Consider the following 22,503-nt stretch of genomic DNA (forward strand, 5'->3'; position numbering starts at 1 on the left):
TCATTTTAGTCTATTTCGGTCAATTCCAGCCCAAATTGGAGTTTGAGCTTGTAGTAAGTTATCAAGTTGTATCTTCTTTTTTTTTTTTTTCCTCCCACTTATAAGTAACCCACAAAATACAAATTCCAAAGCAATTGAAATTTTAATTACAAGAAAATTTTGGCACCAAATATGGATTGATAGTGGTAAGTAAAAGAGTGATGTTAGTGGTGAATTTAAATGAGAACTAGTAAAACTTTGCTAACTAAACTATTATGAAAAATGTTGTAAATTTTTTTGTGTATTGCCTTTTTTTTCTTTTTTTTGGGAGAAGTACTACATCAAATTTTTTTGTTTCTTAACAAACTCATGAACACAAAACCCTAGAAAAGAACACTCCAAACATGATGGTTGGTAGAAACTGGAACGACACGAAGTCTTCAACTATTGTAGTCTAGCTAGGTCTTCCCCAATAATGAAAGGATTATCCAAGAAAGAACTATATAAGTTCTTGGCGTCTTTGTTAAGTTTAGCTATTTAGGTCTTCCTAAATAATGCAAATTATTATATTACTAGTGGTCGATGCAACTTTTTTGCCTGTTGAATGAAGACTATCTTTCCAAAAAAGAAACAAGAGGGTAATTAATTAAGAGATAGAGAGGAAAAGAAGAATGATTAGAGTCGTTGAAATACTGACATAGCCACGTGTTTCTTGCCTGCATTTTGATGATTGCATATTCACGTGTTTCATCTTCTTGGATTTTTATTCCGAAGTTGAATTTTTTTAATTGATCTTTATGACTGAAAATATTGAATTTTTCTTCGTGTAATTCTAGTGGACGAAGATTGTGTTTCACATTTTTGGTTTAATTGCTGTTGGTAATTTGATATGTAATTCGTGCAAAGATAGAGAGAAAATTCACCTTCCCCATGTAAAGCTCAACAATTACACTCTATATTGTACCTCTATTATGATGCATATATACTCCCTCAAATGTACATTCCCCTGGTGATGAACAAATTGAATGACATACCAAACTATCCAGTCTCTTGCTCGTTTGTTGTGTTTTAAGCTTTACTTTTACCTAAGGATTTAGTTGTTATTTTCAATACATTAGATTTCGATCTTTATATCATAAGTTGTCTATAATTTGCTTACTTTTTTATTTTTTAAAATTCTCAATTTCAATGAATTATCCAAAATTATGATATTATTGTTTGTCCAAGTGTCACATAATTAGTTAAGATCAAATACCATACTTTTGTTCAAGTCAATAGCTTTTTTTTCCTCTTACGTTATTTTTAGAAATCAATTTTAATGAATTTTTCCTTTCTTTTTTCGGTAGAAACTGGAAAGACACGAAGTCTTCGACTATAGTAGTCTAGCTAGGTCTTCTCCAATAATGCAAGTATTATCAAAGAGAGCACAATATAAGGTGCAACGAAAGCACCATTGACCCCAAGTCCTTGGCGTCTTCGTTAAGTTTAGCTGTTTAAGTCTTCCTAAATAATGCAAAATTTGTATATTACTAATGGTGGATGTAACTTTTTTATTACTAATGGTGGATGTAACTTTTTTGGCTGTTGAATGAAGACTATCTTACAAAAAAACAAACAAGAGGGTAATCAATTAAGAGATAGAGAGGAAAAAGGAGAATGCCTAGAGTCCTTGAAATGCTGGAATATCATCTCATCAAGGACTTACGTATTTGATATTTTCCTTGAAATAATAGGAGATGAAAAATTGTTCGAAACTGTCATTGGAATAGCTTTAAGAGAAACGCGCTTTGCATTATTATTAGGACCATTTATGCCTAAATCTCTAGCCTCTTCTTGATTTTAGGTATTATCAAATAATGCTATGCTCATAATACCAATGGCATTGGTTAGTCATCAATAAACATTATCTATGAAGAAAGTATTGGATACACCAATAAAGTCTTTGGCTTCACTTTCTCAAAAAAAAAAAGTCTTTGGCTTCTTGTTGAGAGTCTTCTAATTGCAAAGTCATTGGCGTGAGAAAAACAAATGACAGAATTAAGTCAATGGTGATCACCACGAAGAACTAACGCGCGGACAGACCAGAATTTTAAACTATAGTGGGAGTTTAAGTAAAAATAAAAAATAATAAAAATAAACTTCAAATAAACATATTAACAAACTATTAATCAAGGCAAACACCAAAATTATTTTTTCTTAATAGTTAATACATTAATAATTTAAAATGAAATCATCTATCAACGAAGACAAAAGACACAAAACATCATTGTTTCTTAATACGTTATAATTAAGGTAGACAATTTCGTACCGGGAGCTATTTCAATTTAACTAAAAGAATGGTATATTTTGATATTGGTCAATATTAACGTACTGTTTTACCACTATATATATATATATATATATATATATAATTTAATTAATTACCAAACGGAATGTAAATTTTTTTCTAATCATATCTCAACCACCTACAAACAATATTTTTTTAACTCTCTCTCTCTCTCTCTCTCTCTCTCTCTCTCTCTCTCTCCAAACCGTTGACACAAAAGTCTTTGGCACCTTCTTGAGTTTAGGTATTCTCAAATAATGCAAAGCTCATAACATGACCTAGTCATTACTACGAAACGTTTTCCATGAAAGCACAATTGAAACCAAAGTTTCTTGCCTCTTCTTAAGTGAATCTTCACAAATAATGCAAAACTCATAATATTATGAACTATTGTTCACTATGAAACCCTTTTCAACAAGGCACTAAACTCTGAATAGAAGTTGAGAAAGTACAATTGATTCCAAGTCTTTGCTCTTTTGTTGTGTCTAGGTCTTCTCAAATAATGCAAAACACATAATACAAGTAGTATGACTTAAGTTCCAAGCTACCTCATTCCAAAATATGACTTAAGTTGAACTGGCAACTTTTCATTCCAACCAATAGCAACAGTCACATTTGTGGCAATAATTCAAACCATTAGCAAAAGTCACATTCACATTCACAGTAATAAATTTAGAATAATCCAATTTAGCAAATATGAAGAGGTTTCATCATTTAAAAAACAACTTGTTTTAGAGGTTCTTGCAGGAAGAAACTAAAGCCACATTTGCTAGTAATTTTAAAAGTTGAAAATCTAGGGTTATTTTCCTTTTGAGATAGATGCACAATGTGTGACCTCTATCTATAGGAAAATTATCTTATGAGATTGTCTCATGGTGGTTATTTTCTTTTTAAGAGAGATGCACAATGTAAGGACCTCTATCTATAGGAAAATTTTCTTATGAGATTATCTCATGGTGCATCCCTCTTACAGCATGTGAATCTTCAGGTGTGTGGGGACCATCAAACATGAGAGAAATGATCCATGAGATTGTTTCATATGGTAATTTTTTTCTTCATTGATAAGGAATTTTTTTTTACCATTTTATTTTATTTTGGTTGAAAAAAAGATAAAAAATAAAAACTCTCAAGGGGTGGGTGGAAAGATATCACTGGATGTGAAGTCTTCAACTATTACGTTCTATGTTATCTCAAATAATGTAAAGTTCATAATACTTGTGATATAGACTAGTATTCACCATGAAACACTTTCCAAGAAGTTTAGGATTTCAAATGAGTTGGGTTTTTATTATTCCCATGAAACACTTTCTAAGAAGTTTAGGGGCCGTTTGGTTACGTTGTTTTAGTAACGTTGTTTGTATTTTTTGAAAATACATGGGGTAAAAAAGTGTATGGAAATACGTGTAATATTGTTTAAAAACTGAAAATATGTTTTTAAACCCATATACCAAACGGGTCCTTAGTTATTCAATTTTTTTTAATTATAAAAAATAGTTATTAATTTAAAATTTTTGACACCCGAGGCAATGGCTTAAGTGGCCTTGCCCAAGGGCCAGCATGGCCCGTTGTACCAATATTTTTTATTTTTTCACGTTGGAGATACATCCTTATATCTTTTTACAATACTCAAAGCATTTTCACATCTTTGGTGAAAGCACATATCCTGTCTTCTTCTTCTCGTGGTCTAGCTGCAAAATTCATAATACTAGTTATATAGACTAGCATTTACTATGAAACACTTTCCAGGAAAGCTGATGTAGAACAGATAGCATCTGCCTTCCTAGAGCAGCAGGAGCGCAGGAAGTCATAATGCAAGATCAAAGGGGGGGTGCTAATAGAGGCCATCGGGGTGACAGTGTCAAAATTGCATGAAATTTGGTAGGTTGAAGGAAAACAACGTTCTGATTCAGAATCATGAAATGAATGTCGCCAACTTTTAGGTGAATTACTTCATTAAGGCCCCAAAAATAGTGGTTTTGCTATTTATAGTAGTATTTGTTTTTTCTTAATAACTTTTAGTTTAAATGTCAGAATAAGGTCCTGCCTGTTTTGGAACAACCCTAAGGTTAGTAGTTTATGATTCTGCATTATGGTCAATAGTTTATGATTTTGCCTAAGAATGTGCAAGTTTTGTTGTGCACAAAAAGTTGTTTATATGGATTTGAAAGTAATTTAATTGATAGTTATAAAATGTTAAATCTTTATTATTGATTTACTTTCATGGTATACTTAAGTTATATCAAAATTTTGTATTATAGATGAAGTGACTAGCAAAACTACTCGACAACTTGAGTTGTAATTTGCAAGTATAAAGACTTTCAATGCTAGATTTGCTACTAACCTTGAGTAGATTGAGTGCAATTCATATTAAATATTTACTTATTCTAATTTACCTAATATGTTATGTTTTATTTTTAATTTAATTATCTCTCAAGGTAATTAATAATATAACTTTATTTTATCTTACATGCAACTGGAATAGGCACATCTAGGAAGGTTGATAAGTGATAACTTGAAATGGTCCATGACATCAATTTATAATATTGTGTGTGTGTTATTTTATGGTTATAATATCATTAGTGAAATTTGAATTTGAATTGTGTAAATTTTAAATATATACCTTTAAATTGGTTTATTTGAATTTTTATGGTGGTTAGAGCCCAAGTGTTGGAATTTGTTAAAGAATTGTGCATTTTCCATTCCAAGTTTGATGGTTAAAAGATTAGTCTTTTACTTTTTTGGGTAATTATTTGTTGGATGACTTACCAAGTGTCAAATAAAAATCATTCTAATTCAGCAAAAATATATATCATTCTAAAAAAAAAAGTGTCAAATATATATATATATATATATATATTTATTAATCATGTCAAATAATAGGTGGTCGACTCAATCCGACCCGTTTGCCAGGACTGGATATAGGTTAGTAATCACCAAACAAGTAAACATTATCTAGGAAGAAAGTCTTTAGTTTCTTGTTGACTTTTGGTCTTCTAGTCTTCTTGTTTAGTGCCTGCCAACTGTAAAGCGAAAGAAAAAAACATGCTTTGCATTTATTAGATTTTTTTTTTGGTAAGCATTTATTGGATATATTGTGATGATGATGTGGACTGTTTGGTAACAGTATATATGTGGGATGCCGGTGGCCTATTTCATCGCAAGATCAGTTGGAATCATAAGTGAGAGAGTTGGACAAAAACTTTGTCAGTCTTACTGTCATAGAAAATCAGAAAAAGAAAAAAAGTAATGGAGTTGGGACGTTTTTGGTGGTGGGTAGTGTTAATTTTGGTTCAATTAGGTATGAATGGGTGCTTTGGTTGCTGGGAGCAAGAGAAAGCAGCTCTCTTGCAACTCAAAGCTTCCATGAACTTCACAGCTGATATAGATTATTTGCCAACTTGGAATTCAACCCACAAAAAGAGTGATTGCTGTGATTGGGAGGGAGTGAAGTGCGACAACACTACGGGGCGTGTAATCCAACTTTATCTTAATTATACGATTGGTTGGAGTGGGGAAGATTGGTGTTTAAATGCCTCTTTGTTTCTTCCCTTTGAAGAGCTCCAGTACCTCGATTTGTTTGGTGATCAGATTAGTAGATGGATCCCAAATGAAGGTATGTTCATGTCTTAAGCAAAGTCAATTGGTAGTGTTTGTCGAAATTATGTTGTACTTCTGCCTTATATTTTTCTTTTTGAATTTTCAAAAAACGAGAAATTAGTTGTGGCTTAGGATTCACTTTATGCTATAAATAGGTTGTGGGAATATATAGTTGTGGACATGGAAACTGAAGCTTCTACTAAATTGTAGGTTTTGAAAGATTCTCAGCGTTGCGCAAGCTGGAGATGCTTGACTTGGCTAATAATCATTTCAACAACAACATCCTGTCATCGCTCAGTGGAATTTCTTCGCTGAAGATACTAGATTTGAGTGGAAATATATTGAATGGATCATTCCACATCCCAGGTAAGTCTCACGGCTAAAATTCACATCAAGTTGCAAAGAGACTGGAAGAGTGCCTCACGCTTGTGGGTGTAAACTTTTGCTCCTTTTTTGTATTTTGAGAATTTCTGCTCTTAGTTATTGAGATTTATGCAACTAAAATCTCACTTTTTTTTCTTGGCTCTTTTAAATTAAATTACCGAAGAGAATCATTATGATTTCAGTTTTAGTTTAAGCAATTGGAATAAATTATGAGAAGTACAAATATTTCTAAATTAATAAAATCGTGAACAAATTTAAAGCCTTATCAATTTGTGGATTTGAAATAATTTGGGTGAAATGTGATGTCAAATTAATTACACAAGTGTTAATGCACTTGTGCTAGAGAAAAACTCTCAAAAATCAAATTCATCTTGTGTCGTTATAGTTTATGTCGAACAACAATTAAAAAAAAAATCAATTATTATTTTAGATCATCAATAATTTTAAATAATAAAAAAAAAACAAATAATTTTAAATTATCAAATGCAAATGTAACCTTAAAATAATCCAGTCAAAATCAATTGATGAATATTATGATTTTTGTCTATATATATGTGGAATTCAAACTTCAAAGCATTTAGCAACTTGGAGGAGCTCTACTTGGGTGGCAATGAGATCGATGACTTCGTGACAACAACAACAAAAGGTAACGATTGTTTTTAAAAATATATGTTCATGAATTCAAATCAATTCCTTCTTTTATATGGTATGTCAAATTATCTATTTTACTTTGCCTATAGGTTCAAACAACTTACCTAAGCTGCAAGTCCTAGAGTTGGATCAGAACAAAGTTAATGCACGAATTTTCAAGTCATTGACCACCTTCACATCATTGAAGATCTTAAGAATGGGAGGAAACAATTTGGAAGGATCGTTTACAACTGAAGGTAAATTGTACCATGGACATTTTACGGTGGTGTTGTTTTGCATTTTTCTTTTTCGTCATTACTGACATAATCTCAGAAAAGCAGAAGCTATAATAAAACATTTTTTTATTATTAAATATTGTTAATTTTTTCTGAAACAAAATATATTGAAAATAAATGAAACTGAGCTTTTTCTTTTCTTTTTTTTTTTTTTTTTTTTTTTTTTTTTTTTTTTTTTTTTTTTTTTTGGTTATAGGGAAGTCAAATACAGAGAGCTAACTCACACTTTTTTTTTCCCCTTACCATCATGCTTTATTTTGGTCGAACTTGTTTTCCAATTCCTTTAATATTCTCAATAACTATTTGCATTCCCGCCAATAAAAAGCTTCTAATTCAATCATTATTTGCACATATTTTAAGACCATTCTCATTTGTTAATGCTAGTTTACAATTGTAATAGGGGAACACACCCTATAACATGGTCATGGTGCAACCTCCTCACAGGCGTAATAGACCCCACTTGGTACCTAGTGTGTATTAGAAGTGTTCATGAATTGTACAATACATAGATGCATATCAATTGAATGATATCATATCATATGTATTGGGAGATACACGAAAACTTGGTTTAAAATGGATTCTTTTACTAAAATTTGGGTTTTAACTTGAGCCCAAATGCTTTTCTACTTGTTTTTAGATATAAAAATTGGGCCACTACTACTTAAGCTCAATACAAAGACCTAGCATGAGCTCCCCCCCCCCCCCCCTTCTCATTTCGTAAAAATTTTAGACTACACATTTGCGCACATTTAGATTTTCTTTTCCTTGGCTCTCCAACTCCAACTAAAGCCCCTTTGTCTTAAAAAAAAAAAAAAAAAGTACGCAAATATATAAAATTTTACAATTTTCTTCTTCTAACAAAATAAAAAGGCAAAAAGAGATCAATGAAAGATAATGTGAGAACTAAGAATATTGAGATAAAAGTAATAAAATGAGAGAGAGTTTGAAATGATTATAGAAAAGGGAGAAAGTGAGAAAGAGAGAGTGGCAGAGAACAACGAATAATACTTGCTACAACTGCAATATGAGTTGTCGAGGAGAGCCGAGCTGCTAATGCCACTAAAGAGAAAACACGATCATAGTATCTCTATGGGTACCATTTTTTAGGAAATATGAAATTAAGGATAATTTTTACGGAATGTGTTGAATGAGTTACGAATTCGAATAATTAATTATTTTTGTTTTTTGTTATTTAATAGGCTTTTTGCTAAATATTTTGTTCATTTTTTGTTGTTTGGGCTATTTTTGCTATTATTTGGGGTTTTTTTTTTCTTTCTTTCTTTCTTTAAGTGGTTATGAATTATGATTGTGGGGTCAAGATTATTTTTGTTGAACACAAATTCTTGGAATTAACAAGTCAAGGTGTACGATATATATTTTTTAGGAGAGACAAAACATATTAATTTAAAAATAATTATGTATATAAATTTTTTTTGTTGCAAGTTAGGATGTCCACATCTCCTGAGATTGGCAAATTTATGTTTTTACCCTCACTATTCAAGTGCAATCTCCATTTTACCCTCCAAACCCACCGTTGCCACTCCCTTCCTCTATTATTATATGGTCGAATGAACAATAAGTAGCTTAGTGCAAACCAATTTTATGAATATTGTTTTGGTGCTCATTTCGGTTTGTCAATTGAAATGAAATGTTTTGGTATCAATCTATTTCGGTTTACCGTTTTGAGATTACTATACCCATAAAAATTAATAATATATGCCTACTCTTTTACCTTAAAAGTAAAAAAAAAAAATAAATAAATAATAATAATAATAATAATAATAATATGTAGTGAAGTCAGAAGTGGATTAAAAACATTAAGGGAAAATTTTTAACTTCTTACTTTATGGAATTCTGGTAAATAAAGGAGAGTCTAGGATTTTTTTTTTTTTAATTGGTGGGAAGTGTCCTAGAAGTTTCCTTACTCCCTCTAGGCTCTACTACTCCACAAGTGCTTTACCATTCTTCACTTCATCTCCCTAGTTTCTTCCTCATCAGATCTCCTTTCTCCGTCTCTTCACAAACAAATTTCATCCTCCACCAAGGAAGCATTGGCAGGAGCTCAAGAAACACAAGGTCAAGAATACACATACTTAAAGGCAAGGTAACTACTCTAACAAATGCAAGCAATACATGTGGCTCCAATCTCTAGGAAAGCAAATGCTAATGGCGAAGAAGGGCAGTGGCTCAAAGATCAAGCTAAAGGAGAAAATGAGAAATAGTATGGTTCCGAGTTTCAGCGAGAAAACAACATATTTTAGCTTCAAGAAGGGAAATAAAATCCAAAACTCATACCGGGCGAAATTCGTATTTCGACCGAAATTATCTGAAACGGACCAAAACGCAGGGAACACCCCAAAATTGACCGAAATTCTATTTGAGCTGGTAATTGTAGCATCAATAAAAAATAAAAATAAAATAAAAAATGATTTAGATGTTATAGAAAAAGGGGGAAAAAAAGGTTTAACAACATAGCTTTTAAAATAAGACTGAGATCTTCAAAAAAAAGCATCATCTCTAGTTGAAATAAATTAATTTCACAATTTGAATTAAATTCTAAAATATGAAAGTATATAGACTGCCACATTACATGGTAGTCTATACTCTATACACTATTATTAGATAAAATAAAATTACTTTCTTTCAAAGAATCTTAGTTATGAAAGTGGTCTTGGCTACTTTAACACTTCTGTGTGGTATCTTAATAATTTTCAGCAATTAGTACTAATTTATGCTCTACCATATCAATTAGTACTAATTTAAGCTTTTTGCTTTTGTTTTAGAGTTGAGCAAACTAAACAACCTTGAGCAGTTGATGTTGGATGGATCGTCATTTGATAAAAGTCTTCTTCATAAAATTGGAGTTATGACTTCTCTTAATGTATTGACAATGTCATACTGTGGACTGAATGGCACCTTACCTGACCAAGGTAGGCTCTTTCTTTCTTTTTTTTTTTTTCACAGTGATCTTGCTTCAAATAATTACAATAGTAGAACCTAATAAATAATTATCACATTATACAGGCTGGTGTGAACTTAAGAAGCTCCAAGAGATAGACCTCAGCAACAATAATTTTGAAGGGAGACTACCTTCATGTATGGCAAACTTGACATCACTCCGGGTATTGGATCTCTCTAACAATCACTTCAATGGGAACAGTGTCCAGTCTCCACTATCAAGTTTGACATCACTTGAGTACCTTTCTTTCTCATATAACAACTTCTCGATCCCATCCACATTGTCCTTCCTTTCCAACCTCTCAAATCTTAAGATCCTATTAAGTGATAACAATATATTAGCTTTGGAACCTGACTCCCTTACTTGGATTCCAACCTTCCAATTAAAGGTTTTCATTTTGTCAAGTTGCTCAATTAACATTCACAATAGGACACCTCCCAGATTTCTCCATTACCAATATGATTTGCGAGTAATTAATCTCTCTCACAACAAGTTTGCTGGGCAGTTTCCTAACTGGTTGTTAGAGAACAATACAAGATTGGAGACCTTTTCTGTAAATAATAACTCTTTCACGGGGTCTTTTATGGTGCCATATGATATCCGTCCCAACATTTTGAGCATAGATATTTCTGATAATCACTTACATGGTCCAATTCCCACAAACCTCGGTTTAATTTTTCCAAATTTAGAATCTTTAAAAATGTCTAGAAATGAATTTGAAGGCAGTATTCCTTCTTCTTTTGGGAATATGGCTTTCTTAAAGAATCTAGACTTGTCTGAGAATCATTTCTCAGGAACCATACCAATGCATTTCATAATGGGTTGCTACAATTTAGAATTACTCCTATTATCAAACAATAGCTTCAGTGGCCAAATATTTCCTGCCAATTCTAATTGGACTAATCTAGCAAGTTTACATTTGGACAACAATCACTTCTCAGGCACGCTTCCAACATGGATGGGGAACATGACATATTTAGACGATATTGTTATGGCCAAAAATCATTTTGAAGGTCCTATTCCAATTGAGTTATGCAAACTCGTTTATCTTAGATTTCTTGACCTTTCTGACAACAATCTTTTTGGCTCTGTTCCATCTTGCTTCAATTCCTCAAGTATCCGTTTTTTTCAATTAAATAAAAATTGCTTGAGCGGTCCAATTCCAAGTTCTTTCCAAAACAACTCCAATCTAGTTACACTGAATCTTCGAGATAACCATCTAACTGGAAACATTCCCAATTGGATTGGCAGCCTCTCATCATTGAGAATTCTCCTCTTGAAAGCGAATCATTTAAGAGGTCAAATTCCAATTCAAGTATGCCTTTTGCAGAATTTGAACATTTTGGATCTTTCCTACAATAAATTTTCAGGTCTAATTCCTCATTGCTTGAGTAACATTACTTTTAATGCATCTGCCCATGATCCTTCTTTAAGTGGTCTATATTCAGGGGGAGCTTATCCATTGGGTTTGTCATCATATTTGAACACAAAGTCTATAATTTTCGAACATCTGCCTTATGGTATAAATACGTTTGACGGAGTTGTGAAAGATGAAGAAGAAGCAGAGTTCACAACAAAAACTAGAACTTACTCCTACAAGGGTGACATCCTCGAGTACATGTTTGGAATTGACCTCTCATGCAACAACCTAGCAGGTAAAATCCCACTGGAACTCGGTAGGATGAGCAACATTCGTGCATTGAACTTGTCACACAACAATCTATCAGGACCAATCCCAGTAACATTCTCAAATCTAAAGCAAATAGAAAGTCTGGATCTTTCCTACAACAATTTGAACGGCAAAATTCCACCTCAGTTGACCGAAATGACCTCTCTAGCGGTCTTTAGTGTGGCACACAACAACTTATTAGGCACAACACCTGACAGAAAAAATCAATTCATTACTTTTGATGAAAGCAGTTATGAGGGGAACCCTCTCCTGTGTGGACCTCCATTACGGAATAGTTGCACCAAAATGAGACCACCATCTACAATGCCAGTGGATAGTGAAGGGGAAGAAGGCGATATTTTCATGGACATGGGTGTCTTCTACATAAGCTTTGTGGTGGCTTACATAACAGTCCTGTTGGGAATTGTTGCAGTTCTTTACATAAATCCATACTGGCGTAGGGCGTGGTTTAACCTCATTGAAGTGTGTATTGACACTTGCTACCGTTTTGCTGTGGTTCATTACTAGACGTGGCAAAACGGGCGGGTCGGGTCGGGTTCGGGTCGGGTCAATCGGGTTTGCGGGTTAAACGGGTCACGGGTCAAAACGGGTCATTTTTAAAACGGGTCAATCGGGTTGCGAGTCAAACGGGTCGCGGGTTGAGTCGGGTCGTGAGTCGGGTCGAGTTGACCCGTATTTTTCAAACAATTTTTTTTTTTGTTGGAAATAGATGCAATCTGTCAATTGTTTATGAGTTCCTTAATTGTGATTAGATTCTCACTAGTGATATTGTTACCAATTACCACTAAACACTTGAATTGATACCCAAATTTGGTGCAACTCCTGTTCCAGCTTTCTAGAAACTAATCTTGGTATAATCTTCAATCTATTTAAAGTAGGAAGAGAAAATAAATGTGGCAAGTAAAAAATAACAAACTATAATGGAGTACATAACATATTAAGTAAAAAAGAATAAGTAAATATTTTATAAAAATTACACCTCAATCTAAATTTACTCAACATTGGTAAACGTGGCAAAACGTGCGGGTCGGGTTCGGGTTCGGGTTCGGGTCGGGTCAATCGGGTCACGGGTCAATCGGGTCGCGGGTCAAAACGGGTCACGGGTCAAAACGGGTCATTTTTAAACGGGTCAATCGGGTTACGGGTCAAACGGGTTGCAGGTCAAACGGGTCGGGTCAAAACGGGTCTGACCCGTTTTGCCATGTCTATTCATTACCATAAGTTGTTTGATTTCAGGCTTGCATAGCCTTGAATTGCCACTATTTTGTTGTGGTTTATTACCGTAAATCGTTTAATTTCAGACTTGCATAGCCTTGCATTTTAATGATTACATGTATGTGTGTCTCTTCTTGTTGGATTTTGAATCTAAAGATTGAATTTTAATACTACGTTGACCGTATTTGCTGTGTAATTTTAAAGGACTAAGATTGTATTTTTGCATTGTTGCTTTAATTGAATGCGTGAGTTATGCAAAGACAGAGAAATACAGCTACCCCCAAGGGGCTAGGAGTCTAGCAATGAAGTGCCATGTAACGGTAAGAAAATCTTAAATCTCGCAAATTATTTCAAAATATTGTCTAACTCTTTTTCTACTCACCATGAACTCTGCCAAATCACATAAAACATGCTCATGAATTCACAATGTTCAAAACCAGAATATGGGGACATCCAATCCCATGCACAATAAGCACCTGTCTGATCTGACAGCTCCAAAGAAAACCAATTAAATCATGTTTAACTTTCTAAATGCTTCAGTAAATATTGAACCATCTATATATTCAAAAGATTTATTCCAAGTAACATTAAAGTATCCATGTACGTGACATTATTCATAACATAATACAAAAATGACAGATAAACTGACTTGTCGTTCTCAATAGTGAAAAATATTAAAGAACAATAAATAATATGTACAATAACAACTTAGATACTCTAGATGCAAGTGATCAAATGATGTTGCCTCATATAAAACTACTATTGTGATTTGTAAGAAAAAAATTACACACCCCTAACAACCTTCTCCCCCCGCACCCCCCCAAAAAAAACCAAAAGAAAAGGACAAAAACGACCCAGTCACTCCTACAAAACTTATAGCGTGGGTGGGTCTTTAAACAATTGATGCTTTTTCTTCAGTTGCCTTTATCCTTTTTGCTAAGAATTAGCAAACAAATGACACCAATTGGTCTACATTTTACCCTGATGCTCCAGCAGTAGCACGCTTATCATATTCCCCTTGATCTTCTTTGGCAAACTCTTCAATCAATTAACGTTGCCTTGGGGTCAAATTCCTGCACAAATCAAGCATTTTAATCTACTATAAAAATGAGAGGCTGCAAACACATTCCCATATGATGCTATATATTTACAGTAATATGACACTTTTTTTTCCCATATATAGTCCGCACACTGGATTGAACTGAACCATAAAAATACATTCTGGAGGCTGAAAAATCCTGCAACAACAATGGTTAAGAACAAGGAAACCTACGATGGAATGCTGACATTGAAGTGCACATATTGATCACCAAATGAGTAAGAGTTCCTTATCTTGATCCCTGCATAAAAACAACGAATTCAGCGGGAAAACACATGCAATTTCGATATAAAAAATAATTTTAAAATTAAAAAAAAAATGAAAAAGGAAAGGTTTTTACGCTTGAGATATGTAGAATCTTAACAGACAAATAAAATTAATGATTTTACATTTAATAAGTTGCTTAACTGGGGTAAAATCATCAAATCCTACATTGAAATGATGATCAGCAACAAATTGCATATTTTATGTGACTCTTAACGTTAGTCATAGAGGATACTCTTCTGTCAAATTTTCATTTTGATTCCTTACTTTAAAAGAAAAAAAGAATAAATCATGGCAGTAAGAAAAAACCACATGGACACAAGCTGAGGAAGTTGCTTCAATTAAAATTCTGGGGGTTTATTGATACAAGGAACAAAGTGGCTAAAATGTAAAAGGATCAATTATGTCACACACTATTCTCGATAGAGAGCAGGATGCAAGTGGCAAGCCAAAATAGAATCATTTATCACACACAAATTTTTATAAGTGAACTTAATGAAATTTGGCATGTCTAGCTCACCAACCTTTCTTCTTCAAAACTACCTTCTGACCAGGCTGGGTGCCAGAGCGAACCTAAATATCAGAAATTAGTTAGATCATGATACCATAGAGAACTAGAACAAGAAAGAACCTCTACAAGAAGCCAGTAATCTTATGCTAGAAGCCATCCCCATAGGAATGACATGGAGGGATAGAGAGATGCTATTTGGCTTTGGTTTTTTCCTGTCCCAACAAAGGGACAAATGAAAGAACCTCAACAAACAAACCAGATCTCATTATTAATTGATCCGATTACCGTCCCATGTGGGGCTCAAGTCCAATAATCAAGTCGCATGAGTTGCATGAGTAAATTCCAAATGAACTGACAGAATCCTAACAAAGAAAACAGTCATAAATGAAATTTTACCATTGCACAAGTACTAATCATATATAAACAATAAACAAACCTTGAGGACTACATCTCCTGTGAGAGTGGGGACTTGGATTGTTCCCCCCAAAATTGCCTGCAATCCAATAAACCCAAAAATAAATAAATAAATAAAAATAAAAAACTAGATCAAAAATAAAGTTTTTTTTTTTTAATAAGTAATAAAGATTTTATTAGCAGAAAAAATGTAATTCAATTATTTTTATCATTCCTCTAACGGCTTTTAGCGATCTAATAATTATAGAAACAAATCAAAAAGTACCTAAATTTTTCTGCTGCCAGAAAATTCCTGAAATGTATCTTTAAGAACATCTATCTTTGCTTTATATTCCATCTTTTTGAAACCCTAATCAACCTACAGACCCTTAAACCTTCTTCCTTAATTGCTAACAGGTGATTGAGGAGGTGTTAAGAAACAGCATAACAGGTGACTTCTTGGAATTCGTCTACAAAACTCAAAAACTTGCTAGAAAATCTTTTGTAAAGATAATTTTCCACATTTTCAAGTGTTAGTTCTTATCGTTTTTATCACCATACTCTTAATCCATTTCCAATCTTTGTCCTGGTATACATAGTGAGAAGTATATTGTGGGTACTCTTCTTTCATCCATTAAATATATACTATTTGAGATGTTTCTTTCCACAGAACAAAAAATGGGCAGACCTCCAAAAATGTTGATTCAATCAACCACAAATACATGTTAAGAATATATATATATATATATATATATATGCATCCCTAGGTCAGTTTCCCATGTGTCTGACATTTAAGTTTAACCTCTATTTACTTCGTAATTGCAGATTACTAAATTGCCCATTAGTCCAATATCTAATAAGTGTAAGTTATACTTATACATTAATCTTCTGTAAAGATAATTTTCCACATTTTCAAGTGTTAGTTCTCATCGTTTTTATCACCATACTCTTAGTCCATTTCCAATCTTCGTCTTGGTATACATAGTGAGAAGTATATTGTGGGTACTCTTCTTTCATCCATTAAATATATACTATTTGAGATGTTTCTATCCACAGGACACAAAATAGGCTGACCTCCAAAAATGTTGATTCAATCAACCACAAATACATGTTAAGGATATATATATGCATCCCTAGGTCAGTTTCCCATGTGTCTGACATTTAAGTTTAACCTCTATTCACTTCGTAATTACAGATTACTAAATTGCCCATTAGTCCAAGATCTAATAAGTGTAAGTTATATTTATACATTAATGTTGGAAAATGACAAGCTTCATAGACAATGGCTGCAGAACTTCTTTGACAACTATTTAAGCCAATTTTGATTATGTTGGTGCATTTTGTTAGAATTTGGACGTGTCAATTTGAACAATTTGGCATTTTGGAATTTATCAAACTATTTGAACTAGATTATTTTGTAGGTTAAACTATTTGGCCTATGTGGCATTTTGAACTACTTAAAATGGAGCTTATGGTTATTTTGAATTATGAGAATTCCTGTCCATATAAATGAGCAAGATGATTGGTAGAGATTATGAAAATTGAACAACTATTTTTTATTGTATTTATTGTCAAAATTTAGTATGAAAACCAAATTCATTCTTGGTTTTTCATTTATATTGATTACATTAGTTGGTTTAAATAATACACATGTTTTAAATTATACAAGAAATGTTATAAAAATTTTATGCATACCAAACACAAGAAAACGTTCGCAAGCTCATTTTCAAAGTTTTTACCAAACATCAGAAAATGAGATAGTTTTCCATAAAATGCTCTTTGAAAAATGACTCATGTTTCAAAAAACATTAATGCTGAAACAAACAAAGTGTAAATATTCAAAATAAAGTCAAAGATAATTTTATCTTAGGCATTTAGCTTTTTCTCGGCAAAGACCTGAATGCAATTAATATTTCCTCACGCTAAACACAATAGCTATTTTATTCAAAAATCTCATACAACACACTGTTCAAGACATCCATGCACTACAGGCCACCGATACCTAAAAAATGAAGACATTGGAAAGCATTACCTGAGTAATACTCAAAACAGCATCAACATGAATGTCAGCACCTTCTCTTCGGAAAACAGGATCTTCGCGAACCTGCAGCTAAGCAAATGATATTTTACAGTTTAGGGGTTGGGGGGAAGGCATCCAAGCAGTGAAGTACCCACTAAAAATAAACAATGATGACACACTAAACGAATATATATATATATATATATATATATATGGTTACCTTAATGACAATATAAAGATCACCAGGTTGATTTCCATCACGATCTGCTCCACTACTTCTACTCACCTTTATGGTCTCATCATTGTCTACTCCTGTAAATGGCAAAGGAGGAGAGTCAAGCATCCATAAAAACTAGCATATACAAAACCTATAAAACCGGTTATTTTTCTTTTCTTCTTAAAGCTTAAAAAAAAAAAAAAAAAAAAAAAAAAAAAAAATCTTTTTTGCTACCTGATGCAAACAGACCTGTCATTATAAAATAAAGCCTGCACACCCATCCATTTCATTCCCAAATCCCTACTCTACTATATCCTAACAAACCATATACAAATTTTAAGGCCTGAATTGATAAGATCATGCATTAGACTTAGTAGCAGAGGAATTTATTCTACACCAAGCTAGGATAAGAATAGCTTGACAACGGCACGAAATTTTAGCAATGCAACCACCAGAGCCAAAAAACAAAAACAAAAATAATTTTTTTAAAAACAATCCTAAAATGAAAAAAGAAATACTTGGCACAATATTAAGCTTGACTGACTTCGTTCCTAATACAACTCGCCTTCCTTTACATGACTTGCAGATATACTTAGGCTGTGGAAAAAAAAAAATTAACTGGTTAGAGACTTAGAAAAACAATGAACTATTTATCTCTAATATAACAAACCAGTAAAAAGAAACAATAGGGATAGAAATATATAATATAGTAAACTTTGCACCAACCATCATAAGGTAATCAACACAAATGGAAGTGAAGAAACCACTTAATATCAATGCCTAATAAAGTCACTGAGATTCATGTATAGTACACGGATTAAACCGCAAAAAGTTTCACACTGGCATCAACTTCACCTGCAGATAAGCCCTACATCTAAAAACTATCCCTGAATTCCCCTAGAACCCAAAACTTATAATTGCAATTAGCACATCCAGTAATCCAGCATGAGAAGGCTAAAAAAATTATAACTGCAATTGATCACTTCTTAAAAAGTGAGCTTTTATACTTATAAAAAAAAAAAAAAAAAAAGTGAGCTTTTAAATTTGATTCAAAGGTTCTATAAATAAATAAATAAAAATGATTTAACAGAAATATAGATGGGGGGCTTTGACTTATAAAATTGTAGAACAATGCACGAGGATAGACATATTATAATTAAAAACCAATTGAAAAGGTAAACAATGCCAACCTATAATCACGAATTAATAACTTAAATTCTGTCAACCTTTTATGTTGCAAAAAAAGTATTTTCCAAAGAGACATTATGAAACATCCATAGAAAAGTGAGAAACAATTAAATTGATGATCTTTTCTTTTTTCTTTTTTTTTTTTAAGTGCAATTCAATTGATTACTTTCATATTTACGTTAATGATTGCGTGTAAATTCAAATAAATGCAACATACCGGCACAATTTCCGGTTCTCCATGACACTGAGGACAAGTAATCTGCACCATAAATGGGCCCTGTTGCATGGAAATCTGGATCGGCAGCAAAACTTCAAGTTAAAAATGGAAAAATAATTTTTATCCTCCATAAATAAATGTATAGAATAAAATCTTATGTTGGGAACCTTTCCTCGAAACTAAATTAACTCTACCAACCAAACAGAGCAAAACAACCAAAACAGCACTCAAATTAAAATATTGCATTAGATTTCAAAGGTGAAATATCTTTTTTTTTTTTTTTTTTTTTTTTGCTTTTGCAGTAACGTCAATGCCTCTATCACACGAAGACAAATGTTATCTCCCCAAGCAAAGGACAACCAACCAGCATGCCTCACCGGAAACCCCATCGACGACTGCTGGCTCTGCGACCCAAACTGGCAAAACAACCGCCAAAGACTCGCAGACTGCGCCATCGGCTTCGGCCGCACCACACTCTGCGGCAAAGGTTGCCGGATCTACGTTGTCACCGAACTCCTCCGATCGTGATGCCGCCAACCCCATCCCGGGCACTCTCCGCCACGCCGTTATCCAAGACGAACCCCTCTGGTACTACTCTCACTTAAAAACACAAACACACTCTCTCTTAGGCATTTTATCAAACACATAACAGTCTACTTTTCTTTTGTCTCAAAAAACAGGTTTATATTCTCTGCGGACATGACCATAAAGCTCAAACACGAGCTCATCTTCAACAACTTCAAGACCGTCAACAGCCGAGGCGCGAACGTCCATGTAAAGAAAGAAGGTTCTTGAAGAAACTAGAAACTTCTCATTGATTGAATGTTTACAAAATGAAAAACTAACTACAAATGATTAACAACTTCCTATTTATATACACCAAGAAAACAGGGGCTAAACTTCCCGCCCAAAATAACTGCTTAACAAACTTTAGAAAACTCGAATCAATGCTTGACAGCTGTAATGCACTACTTCTTCCTTCTGGCACGTGTTGTAACTGCTTTTCCTTCTGTCGTTTTCTTCTGTTCTATATTCTTCTTATTGACGTTTAGCTTTGTATGTCGTTTATGCTCTGTTTTCCCTTTAATAAAGTGCACATGTTGATCACCAAATGAGTATGACTTACACTAATACAAATTTTCTGTACCTATTTTTGTGTATCACTCTATGTTCTACCAATAACAACTTGCCATATATTGATTTTACTTTCCTTATAAAATAATTGGAGTTAAAAATAGAAAAAATCATATACATGACTAGTTGTTATTAGTGAAACATAGAGTGGTACATAAAAAAAAGGTACAGAAAATTTGCATTCAAGTTAAACGTCTTGATCCCTGCACAAAGTCAGAGGGAAATTTTGAGAAAAAACCAAATTGACACAGCAACGAAGTGGCTAAAATGTAAACAGATCAATTAACGTGCTAGGCAAAGGCAAAGGAATATTAGATCTCACACCAAACGTGGTGGTTTTTGTCTCATAATTAAATTCCTCTCTCATCAAGTTATGTGCGAACCTATTCAATGGTAGTATTAATTAGCTGATACATGTGGTATATACAAGTATTGAGGTTCACCATGGCCTACTAAATGTGTGCAAAAAAAAAAAAAACTACAAAATGGACAGGTTTTTAAGCATTCTTATATCATCCAAGTTACCGGCTATTTTTCTTTTTCTTTTTTTTGAACCTAGAAAAAACAAAGATTAATAAACAATAAAGCCAAATGATAAATTTCTTGTTTGTCGTTTCTAAATTCAAAAAGATGTGATACTTTAAAATGATTGACTGACTTTACAATTAAGATGCATACATCAATTCCAATAGTAAAGAATAATAAACAATATTTACAATAACAACTTGGATATCTGGATGCAAGAATTTAAATGTTCTCTGCCTCAATGATAGGCTTATCATATTCTGCTTGCTCTTCTTTGGCATGCTCTTTCAATTCACGTTGCTTTGGAGTCAGATTCATTCACAAATGACAAGTCAGGTAATCAATTTGGTTCCTACCAATGTTGTCAATACCTTTTTCCAGAATGCAAACTGGAGCAAGAAACACCCTTTCTCCTTCGAATAAAATTACGGGTCAGTTTAGTGTATTTCAATCCATTCCAACCTAAATTGGAGTTTGGGCCTGTAGTAAGTTATCAGGCTGTACCCATTTTTTTTTTTTTTTTTTAATTACAAGAAAATTTTGGCACCAAATATGGATTGATAGTGGTAAGTAAAGGAGTAATATTAGTAGTGGATCTAAATGAGAACTAGTAAAACTTTGCCAACTAAACTGTTATGAAAAATGTTGTAAATTGTTTTGTGTATTGCTTTTTTTTTTTTTTGTTGGAGAAGTGCTATATCAAATCCTAGATTTTAAGTTGTTATTGGTTCTAAATTCTAATTTCAATCCACTATTGAAATTATTTTTTTGCTATGATCAATAACAGCTCATAATATCATGCTACTTAAGATTTATTATAAAAATGGTGTGAAAAATGTTATGGATGTACTATTTCTTTCTCTATTTTTTTTTTCTTGTTTTTCGTTTGATATAAAAATATTATTTTATTTATTGCTAATATTTGGTTTTAATTAATACTATTACAATAAAAAAATAATAATCATAGAGTATTAGTTAAAATTTGGAGGCCTTTTATATACTTGGGGCTCTAGATGACCACCTTAATACTTATATAGTATGGAGCTGACACTACTAAAACTACTCTCCCTAACTCCAAGTTATGGCTCCATACTATGAACATTAGAAACAAAAGAAAAGCTACAAATGCAGATAGTGTACACTTGGCTTGGCAAAAATTATGATAAAGTGGATGATGATTTTTTTTTTTTTTTGAGAAAAATGGATGATGAAATTGTTGTGCACTATAGTGTACTCTATCCATTTAATGGAAGTGAAGGTGGACCACTTATCTGGTGGCAAATGTGCTAGCAAGAGGCCACGGTGCGAAGAAAAAATACCGTCTAGGGCCAAAGTCTTTTGTTTTGTCTCCATGTATACTTTTATTTATCTTCTAAAAAAAAGTGTATACTTTTAATTTTAGTTACATGATTTAGTAAATAATGATGTGATTGTTTTCAAAAATAATAATAATCATGTGATTATTTAAATAATTTTATGAATTATATATATTTCTTAATATCCATGTATATACAATCTTATAAAACTATCACAAAATGAGTTGGAATTTCAACTAGATTTTAAGGAAAACTTTATCAGTTAAAATGTTCAATACTTTGGCCTAGCCCCTAAACATGCTTCCTTATATTTCTTAACCTTTCCCCACAAAAAAATAAAAATAAAAATAAGAGCGATGGGTAATCTTCAATTGTTATTGATGCCATTGACGCCAAGTCTTCAATTGTTGTTGTGTAGGTAATCTTAAAGGAAATGTTAAGTTATTATAAAATTTATTGATTACAAAAAAAAAAAGTTTTACAAATTGATATGTGATAATGAATCTAATTAATTTATTTTTTACCAAAAAAAAAAAAAAAAAA

At 32.7% G+C, this 22,503-nt stretch overlaps 2 protein-coding genes across 2 annotated transcripts; one reads left to right on the forward strand and one right to left on the reverse strand.

Moving 5' to 3' along the window:
• The first annotated feature begins 5,405 nt into the window (after positions 1 to 5,405).
• On the forward strand, positions 5,406 to 12,368 carry LOC115973454 (receptor-like protein 13). Its single transcript, XM_031093716.1, has 6 exons — positions 5,406 to 5,918; positions 6,113 to 6,268; positions 6,861 to 6,932; positions 7,027 to 7,173; positions 9,996 to 10,142; positions 10,237 to 12,368. Exons 1-6 carry the CDS (start codon positions 5,552 to 5,554, stop codon positions 12,366 to 12,368), a joined length of 3,021 nt encoding a protein of 1,006 aa, XP_030949576.1. The 5' UTR covers positions 5,406 to 5,551.
• Positions 12,369 to 14,019: 1,651 nt separating this feature from the next.
• On the reverse strand, positions 14,020 to 19,236 carry LOC115973451 (chaperone protein dnaJ GFA2, mitochondrial-like). The gene is made up of 8 exons (XM_031093713.1): positions 18,986 to 19,236; positions 18,099 to 18,177; positions 17,584 to 17,675; positions 17,376 to 17,447; positions 15,387 to 15,443; positions 14,964 to 15,012; positions 14,350 to 14,416; positions 14,020 to 14,149 (listed from the first exon to the last, which is right to left on the reverse strand). Exons 1-8 carry the CDS (start codon positions 19,052 to 19,054, stop codon positions 14,125 to 14,127), a joined length of 510 nt encoding a protein of 169 aa, XP_030949573.1. The 5' UTR covers positions 19,055 to 19,236; the 3' UTR covers positions 14,020 to 14,124.
• Between the last annotated feature and the right edge of the window lie 3,267 nt (positions 19,237 to 22,503).

This window comes from Quercus lobata, unplaced genomic scaffold (genome assembly GCF_001633185.2).
Source record: "Quercus lobata isolate SW786 unplaced genomic scaffold, ValleyOak3.0 Primary Assembly Scq3eQI_2015, whole genome shotgun sequence".
Classification (NCBI taxonomy): Eukaryota; Viridiplantae; Streptophyta; class Magnoliopsida; order Fagales; family Fagaceae; genus Quercus; species Quercus lobata.